The sequence below is a fragment of the Pagrus pagrus genome, assembly GCF_965226575.1.
Source record: "Pagrus pagrus genome assembly, chromosome: 12".
NCBI classification, from domain to species: Eukaryota; Metazoa; Chordata; class Actinopteri; order Spariformes; family Sparidae; genus Pagrus; species Pagrus pagrus.
Window position 1 is genome coordinate 19,006,762 of NC_140196.1, and position 9,079 is coordinate 19,015,840.

The window sequence follows — 9,079 nt, forward strand, 5'->3', positions numbered from 1 at the left end:
AAGAAGTGTCGGTTCATCTCTTTTCAACCACCAAGATGTGATTCTAGTGCGACAGCAGAGCGTGCTTTACTTCCAATGCATTAAAAGTGCCTGCATGTGCTTTGAGTGTTTAGTGCAATATGTGTATTTTGTATGTTTCTGCAGGAAATACAACATATTTGAAAAAGAAAAAAGGGATGGAAGTATTACATCAACTGTGACTAAAGAAATCACTCTTTTGTTTTCAGTGCCTTTAGTTGTAATCTCTGGTTTGCTTATCAACATGTGCCTTATGTGTTATTTATCATTTAGCACGCTCTGAATAACGTGTTATTGAACATTAGATCAACTTTGTAAACTATTTCTCTGGATGATGGAAGATTCTGGAGGGGTCCAGGAATCTGCTTAATAACATAAACATGACCATTTTGAAACAGTAGTACATTATTAACAGTTCCTCCTCTAGCCTCCATATACATCTAGCTTGCGGTTTGTTTTTCTCCCGCATTACATCCGATAGCATGGGACCAAAGATGAGCTTATGAGAAATGGCGCCATCTGAAGGACACTGACAACACTGTCTTTGATCAGACTATGTAAAGGACACTGGACGTACCAGAGCACTATCATGGAGTCAAATGCTACAAAAACATTAATGGTTTCAGTAATAACATTTCAATAACAACACATTTTGTGTATTAGATTTAAATGTCTATTTACATATATGTTAATATACATGTATATTAAGTGTATGTGTATATATTTGTAAATGTATTAATATGCATGCATGAGAACATACATGTATAGGCTGGCAGGCATGTATAACTGTGATTGGGTTCGTATGTATGGGTTAGAGGTGTCAGGATGTTATTATATTGATATTAAAAAAATTAAATACTGGATAATATTGTGTGAATAATTCAGCGAAATGTTAGTTGTTGTGGATTTTTTATTAATCAGTTCATGTGGTTGCCTTGTCACTTTTCATAACGTGTACAGTACTTGTTCTTTTTTGTTCGCTTCTGTACAGTTATGGTTACAGACTCTCTCCATTTCCATATACTTGTATTTTGAGTGCAATTTATTTGCCAAAAAAAGAGACAAAACACACATAAAAAAAGTTAAAGATGAAATTGATTGACAAGATTCTTTTTTCACATTTTCTGTAAATATCGCAATTAAATCGCTATCTTGAATTTTTTTGCCCAACATAATCGTGTAGTGAAAATGTGATTTTGTGTCAGCATTAGTATGGATATAAGTATGCATGGTACATTCAGGATAATGTGTCTGTATAACAACACTGTACACTTCTACATGACAAGCATGGTGTATCTATAAACCAAGTCAGTGTTTTTTTTTCCCTTTTTAAAAACAGAGTGTAAAATCATTTTAAAAAAATATATCTGATGACATTCCTCAGTGTTCCTTGTTTAGTGGCCACACCTGGAACAGAGCAAGCATACAGGCATGTGCAGTGCTGCTCCTTCACTCATTGTGGCAGTAGCTCTTGAAGTGTCTCTTGCTCCCACCACAGGCTGGAGGCTTGGTGCCCTAGAGAAAAATGTAGAGCTTGTTAGAGGTTAAAGGTCAAGTCTCAGTGACTGCTTGTGCTTTCATAACACAGACAGTAAAATTACATTAAGAGACAGAAGAGCAGTACACGTGACGAATGACTCAGATTTGATTGACATTAACTCTACCTTGTACAGGCTGCAGACCAGACTGACGAGAGCGTCCATGGCCTTTTCCTGCAGGTCTTCTGTGTGCTCCTGCAAATGTATAAAATGTAGTATCTCAAAAGCTACAAAGACACAGGTACACAGCTGATTGTGAAGTCCACGGAGGTTAACGAAAATGACAGAACATCATGTGACAAAAGGTCGCTGTTAAAACTAACCAGGTCAGAATGGGTGCGTCATGTGAGTTTGCTATATGCGTGTCAGCTTTAACAGAAATATGATAATCACTAACTTTATGACATATAAAGATTAAAAAATAACATCAGATGAAGTTTAAGAGAGGTCAAAATGTGAGTAACTGACAAGGGTTTCACTAGGCACAAAGACTGCATGCTGCGATAAAAAAAAAAAAAAGTATAATGATCTGATGAGCCATCTGTCATTCTACATGTTTAGAGCCAAAGTATGATTTCATAGCAGAGTTTTGTAGCAGATACAGTCTTGATATGGAAAATATCATTGGATAAGCAGATTTTTCTGGACAGTGGCGTAATGGTCAAGAAATCTGAAGCCACTTATCAGAGGCACCCCACGTTGCCAAGACTGCTGCTTGTGATTTTCCCACAGTCCAACATGATAATCCCCTTCATACTGGCTTGTACGCAAATGTGGGAATATATTCATGGATACCAGAGAAGAAACTAGAGACAAGACCTCAATTCAAACTTGTAAAGATATTCAGTCTATCTCAATGCATTATATTATACAGTAGTGACATAAGTGTTATTTGGCCCCGTACACCCATACATTGTACATACAGGAGTAAAAAAAAAAAAAACTCAAATAAAAATCTGATTTTAGATTGAACACTGATACATTTGTTTTAAAATTGCTTTTATTTTATGTCCAGACCTTATCTGAAAAAGCAAGTTAAAAATAAGGTTCCCCACACAGTACTCAGCTCTTCTCCTGTGCCTTAAGCTTGATGAAAACATGATGCTTTTTTTTCTCTCTTGTTTCTAACGGGGTTGCTTCAGAGCTAACTCCAGTTTCAAGTTGTTTTCATGCCATTGGTCTCAGGTTGCTTGGCAGAAAGACAGTGGCTTCTGTTGTGCTGTGCTTTGGAGTTGCATCAGGATGTAGCTTCACACACGCATCAGTCACAGCTCGCTGTCACTTACAGATAAAAGCTCTGGGGCAGATCGAGTGTCAAAACAATCAATCAAGATCATCTCATCGCTGAACATGTAACATCGCTTGTTTAAGAAGCGGCATCAGCGACAGTGGCAGAATGGGGGCATTGCAGACACAGTAGTTTTCAAGTTGTGTTTTCCCACAGAAAGCCAGAGAGGCTGTCGGTTTTGCTACAAAGAACACTGGAAGCCTTACCCCATTAATGGTCACCCAGGGCACATACTGGTGTTGAGGTTTCAGGGCTTGGGTCATCAAGGCATTCTGATGCATCAGCTGGTTTCCCTGATCTCCCTTCACACATTTCATGACGGTGTCCCAGCTCAAGTCAGGGTCGTAGAGTTTTGTGCACTACAAACAACAATGGAGGTAAATAAACACACATTAACCTCAGTAGTGAAATAATAAATAATATGGGTAATAGTGTTAATAGTGTAATATATAGATTTATCAATACATGTTGATTCTACATACTAGCAACTGTTTAAATAATCTTTAATAATTTTCTGCAGTATCAATTCACAGTTAGCTGCTGTGTTTTCTCACTCTCTCTCCTCTCTGATGGCGGGTAAATACCATAAGTAAGTAAGTCTGCTACTTGTATAACACTTCTTAAACTAAGAAGTCCAGGCCTACCAACCTTTCTAGAAAAAATGTTAACTATTATTTTTTACAGGCCTGATTTGAGGGGGAAAAAAAAAAAGTGTGATATTTAATGTTTACTACAGTCATTCTGCTGTGTCACAATTATATTTTCTGAGACGGTTATCGTACCGTGAAAATCGCTGCAACCCATTACTAGGGTACTCACTCACACACACACACACACACACACACACAGTCACACACACACACACACACAGTCACACACACACACACACAGCGTTCCTTACGCTCTGGCCATTGTTGATGACATCAGCGGAGGACTCCATACAGAAGATGATCGGGAAAGCCGCTCCAGTCATGTTCAGTAAACAAGACTGATAGGAACAGAACAATGGATTCATTAAACATTTTGACAGTATTAAAAGACAAAACTGACTCCGTTTAAGACTGAGAAAACAAAAAAAGTATGTATTTTGAAGACTTTGTGTTCCTTTGAGCAATTAGTGTTTTACAACCCCCAGATTAACAAGAATCCACAATGTCTGCCTACTCTGGAAGATGAATAGTATGTATTGCACAACACAAATTACATGGTTCCAAATCAAAGTTACATTTAGCTGTTTTCTCTCCTTGTGTGTTTGGGATGTAACTTTACCTCAATCAGGTTGCCCAGACACTCCGGTTCTCCATGCTGACACTCGTAAACATACTTCCCTCCGACAGTTTTTTCCTGGGTTGGAGCAAAGTCAACGAACAAAACGAGAAAACGTTATTTCACAGCCATTTTATGATATACAGTGCATCACATGATTGTCCCTCTGTTGAATGGAAATCAACTTTAGGACAATCCTGTTTATTTGATTATTTTGTGACAACATATGGTTTTAATATGGCTTTTTTTTCTCTTATTGACTTTCCTTCTCCTGTCACTTTTATATAGTAAGACAAAAAAAATCATCACATATCCTTTAAAGACACCATTAACCAGTCCATAATTTATAGAGAAAGCCCAATTCTAGTCTATACCCAAGGTGTACTTGACTTACTGCTCACCTGTGCATTCCCATAGGGCACCAAAGTGATAGACATGATGTCACCCAGCATTAACCAGGTCGGGAAGAGTGAGAAAATGAGAAAATTTCTGCAGCCGGGACACAGACTCTCATAGTAGAGGCCCACCTCGACCTTATCTGATGCATCATGAGACCTGGTGAAGTTAGATTCAAGGCACTGCTTCAAAACCTGCACAAGGGGGAGACAATGGGGAAGTTAACTTTAATGTGATCACTCTCTCGGTTTGTCCTCTTTGGGTGTTTGCAGTCTGCAAGGTCAGGCCATTTTCCATTGGCGGCATCATAAGGAGAGCTCAGGGTCAGTGGTAACAATGTTTACACCTCCCAAATTTTAAATGAGAGTTTGGCGGCACTGCCCTACCATATCACTTTTTTCATCTCAGCAAACAACACAATTTAGTATGTCTTGTTTCTGACTGAATGAAACCTGATGTGCTTCCTACACTTATGAAACAGGAGGATTTGCATGTATTTAACATTTCTCTCTGTTCACTGGAGTGTGAGCGAGAGTGTGGCTGGAGAAGGAAATTAACATTTTTTAAGTTTAACTTCCTCCTTTGCTCAACTGCTCCAGACTCGACCAGGTAGTCTGCTGCGGAACAATGAGGGGGAACATACAGTGTAAACACGACACAACTCGGCTATCTGTTCCTTGTGAAACTGGGCTAACTTTGAGGACACAGTTCTGACGTCACACAGAAATACTGGACGAGGACATGTCAGAACAATAACGTCTCATGCGCCGACTCCATTATTTTGAGTATATTTTTGGTGTATGGGCACTTCGGAGTGCTTTTTTTAAAAATGCGCCATTCGTGCTGGAAACTTTAGTCAGCTACAGCCGGAAAACAGTTAGCTAGCTAGTAAATTAAGCTAACTGGTGACACAGCGTCAGGCTGAACACTGTTGCTATAGTTTCCTGCACTTTTGGTGTTTAAACTGTTGACCGGAGTTAAATCTGAGATGTGCTGTGATTTTAACAGACGTTAGCCGTTCAAGAACACACTTTTCCGTCGTCAGGATAGATAATACACAAAATAAGCCTTTGTTAGTACATCGATAACCTTACCCCGCACTGGATAGCCGAGTCCAGAGATGAGCACCACTTGGACGGAGGATAGGTGCATGAAGAGAGGACGCAACCGCCGAACTGAGTGTTTAACAAAACAGTCAAAACTAGCAGCAACGGACCCTTCATCTTCAGCTGCTCAGGTTTTACTTTGACAACAGAGAAGACAGCTTGTCGCTAGCAACACCACGGACACCTACTGTTTAAACTACGCTAAAGTGAAACTTTAAATACTGCACCATACTTCCTCGTGAAGGCGACCTATTTTTTGATTGGCTCTCCATCAAACGATGAAGACCGCGTCACTTGTTACCAGACGGTGTCCACACGGCGAGACCTCGCCTGTGGTGGTCAGGGGACTTGTGTTTCCACAGAAATGAGTCAAATGTCATGAGACATGTGTGGTGTTCATGCAGATATTCACTCCCTGAACATACTTTAGTTGATTTAGATATCGTTCAACTGAATGTTTTATGTCTTTCAGAAGGAAGTGGTCTACAAACGATACATAAAGCAGTTTCACAAATGTTAGGATGCAGTGGAAATTGAAGAACTGAGTAAAAAATGATGTATGAGTTATTCATGTTATCATAAACGCTTTGAAAACTAGGTTATGTTGCTGTAATTACTCATTAATGCACTGGGTAAAGTATATTCTGTAAATATAGAGGATGTTAAATTAAGTTTGGTGAATTCTACCTAAACCACAACTCTCATGTCATCTACTTTATATAGGTCTTGACCAGGTGTGGTCCTTTCTAGGAATTGTTAAAAAGCAAAATGAGCAAATGAGGAAAATGAAAACATTAATACGATGCTCGTCTTCTTGGCACAATTTGAATGCATCATGTCATAGCTCAGTTCCTCAGTCCATAGGTGTTGCTCAAGAAGAGTCTTAAGAAAAAGGGAGGTTTTACCTAGTGACTCTCACATGATCTCTCCCAGCTTTCCTGTAAAACCAGGACAGAGACAGAAAAGGCAGATAGGAAACAGTGCTCCTCTGCCTGACTCACTCTGCTTCCTGTCTTTTTTCATGTGTTACATTTAAAATTAAAGCAGCCATAAACCATATGGATATATTTTACTACACAGTAAAGTAAATCATCTCTGCTGCCTTCATATATGTGTGCCTCTGCCCAGTGTGTCAAAAATGGGGGTTTTACCGAATAAGAAAGTGTCACTTCTCTCGATCTCAAACATGTTTTCTCACTTCTCTCTTGGCATCTAGACAACCGGATAGTTTGAGTAACAGTAAGATGTATGTCCACCCACACTGAATCAGTGGAAGTGTTTTTCATTGTGGTTCTCATTGAGCAATTATATTTTTCAGCTCACGTCAACAGAATTATTTTTCTAGAAAAGAAAATCCTGGTTCCTCTGATTACACCACAGACCTCACTATGAAGCTTTCTTGTTTAGTACCAAACAAAAGGTCAGTGTGAAGACTGTTCACGGTTAAAGGGAAGTGAGTTGTTTTTTCCTTTAAGGTGCCCTGTAATATTTGCATTTAGTGTTTCTCACTGACATGCATTAAAGCCTGTGTCCTCATCAAACATTTGCAAAGATGACTTCAAATCAAATCATTGTTGCCACTACATAAATACAGCATACCTTGTTTAGGCTTCCTTGCTGGCAGTCCTCTTCTTCACTGCCTTTCTTTTTATTTTAAGGCTTTACTTATTATACAAAAAGGAACAGTGACGGACTCATTGCTGTGCAATTGAAGTTACTTAAACAAACAACAGAATCAAACCTCCTATACGAAGATATAATAGGGTGGTTAATATGGACAAGAAGAATGAAAAAAGAAAACAAGTGTCAATAACAGCGGGACCCCTCGGAGGCCCAGAGTTATCAGTTATAACTGCCAAAGCAGCAACAACAGACGAGCAATTGTGAGAAAATCTGTTGAAAGCAAAGAATGCTGGTAGTAAAAGTTTAGGGCAGATGCATGCTGCATTTTTACTGCTTACACTATAAAGTGACTTGTTCCTTATTTTGTGTCAGTAAGATGTCACACTGAAGTTGCAGTTCTGTCTTCATTACAGAAATGGTTCAAAATAAATTCTTTAGAACTTTGCAGGCAAGAAATAATTGGTTGTGAATGCAGGAGGCATTCACAACATATGTTCTTCTACGCACGGAATTCTTTATTGGTTGTGAATGCAGGAGGCATTCACAACATATGTTCTTCTACGCACGGAATTCTTTATTTTTATTGGTTGTGAATGCAGGAGGCATTCACAACATATGTTCTTCTACGCACGGAATTCTTTATTTTTATTTTTTTTATTATTATATCTTCCGGGTCAGAAAGTTTGGCCCTTAACTCCTTCAACATTTTTCAACGTATTCACTCCATTCAAAAACCAAAATATTCATCTCAATTGGGAATCGACCGCGTCTATTTTTCTCATTCATATCATTCATAATTTCCGAGATATTCAGCGTTTTCCGGCCATTTTTTCCCATTCAAGCAGATTACGGAATGTTCAAAAAATCCCACATTTCACACTTTTTCAAGCATTTTCAAAACTCATCTAGTCATTCACACTTCAAGATAGAAACTCCATTCAAACTCTGAAATATTCCACTATTTGTCTACATTCAAGCCTGTATTCATCTTTCTCACAGCATTAATACTTTTTGCACAGTCGCAGTTCAAACATCGGTAACGTTTCAGATTTTTGCATTGGTGTGTATTGGGTGGATCACACTTTTTCAAGCATTTTCAAAGCTCAGCTAATCATTCACACTTCCAGATAGAAACTCCATTCAAACTTTGAAATATTCAACTATTTGTCTACATTCAAGCCTGTATTCATCTTTCTCACAGCATTCATACTTTTTGCACAGTCGCAGTTCAAACATCGGTAACTTTTCAGGCACTTTCAGATTTTTGCATTGGTGTGTATGGGGTGGAATGTTGAGAGCCAGAGTGGAGGAGCCAACTGACAGAGTGGGAAGCACCTCAAAAAAATTCAGAAAATCTCGTCTTCAACTCGCGCTTGCATCCACAATTTTCACTCCAGCAGAAAAATAACCACATCAGCTTGTAGGAAAATTTGTGCCGGTCGCTAGAGTGGTTCTTTGGAGCCAATCGGACAAAAACTCTTGGCTCAGTGGGCGTTTTATCTGAAAGCAACACCGACCAACTGCCGCATCAATTCCTATGAAACTGATAGGAAAAATATCTGGAGGCAGGCAAACACATCCACTTTTCTGAACTGCTCCACAAGACACATTTTTGACCACACACACACAAAAATTTCACTAATTGTTGACAAGACTCTCATAGTTTCGACCATATCATTATTTGAGTGATAGCAGTTACTGTTTTGGAGGGAGAAGCATGTTAATGTGAGGTGAACCTCAGCAGAAATCACTATTAAATCAACTCTCACAGTCCGTTGCCGCGACCACCCTGGTTACCGTCACTGTGGCAACCGAGATAGAGAGACAGATTTATCAATGAGTCA

At 39.0% G+C, this 9,079-nt stretch overlaps 1 protein-coding gene across 1 annotated transcript; it reads right to left on the reverse strand.

The window, feature by feature from the left end:
- Positions 1 to 1,042: 1,042 nt before the first annotated feature.
- ifi30a (IFI30 lysosomal thiol reductase a) lies at positions 1,043 to 5,844 on the reverse strand. The gene is made up of 7 exons (XM_084368453.1): positions 5,601 to 5,844; positions 4,512 to 4,700; positions 4,114 to 4,188; positions 3,746 to 3,832; positions 3,051 to 3,203; positions 1,683 to 1,751; positions 1,043 to 1,533 (listed from the first exon to the last, which is right to left on the reverse strand). The coding sequence occupies exons 1-7, from the start codon at positions 5,727 to 5,729 to the stop codon at positions 1,468 to 1,470; spliced, it is 768 nt and encodes a 255-aa protein (XP_084224579.1). The 5' UTR covers positions 5,730 to 5,844; the 3' UTR covers positions 1,043 to 1,467.
- Between the last annotated feature and the right edge of the window lie 3,235 nt (positions 5,845 to 9,079).

Excerpts from the sequence above, each read along its gene's own strand:
- ifi30a (XM_084368453.1), bottom strand. The coding sequence starts at position 5,729 with ATGAAGGGTCCGTTGCTGCTAGTTTTGACTGTTTTGTTAAACACTCAG. Across the intron at positions 3,833-4,113 it reads GTCTGGGCAACCTGATTGAG|TCTTGTTTACTGAACATGAC; the intron begins GTAAAGTTACAT and ends TGTTCCTATCAG. Across the intron at positions 1,534-1,682 it reads TGGTCTGCAGCCTGTACAAG|GGCACCAAGCCTCCAGCCTG; the intron begins GTAGAGTTAATG and ends ATTTTTCTCTAG.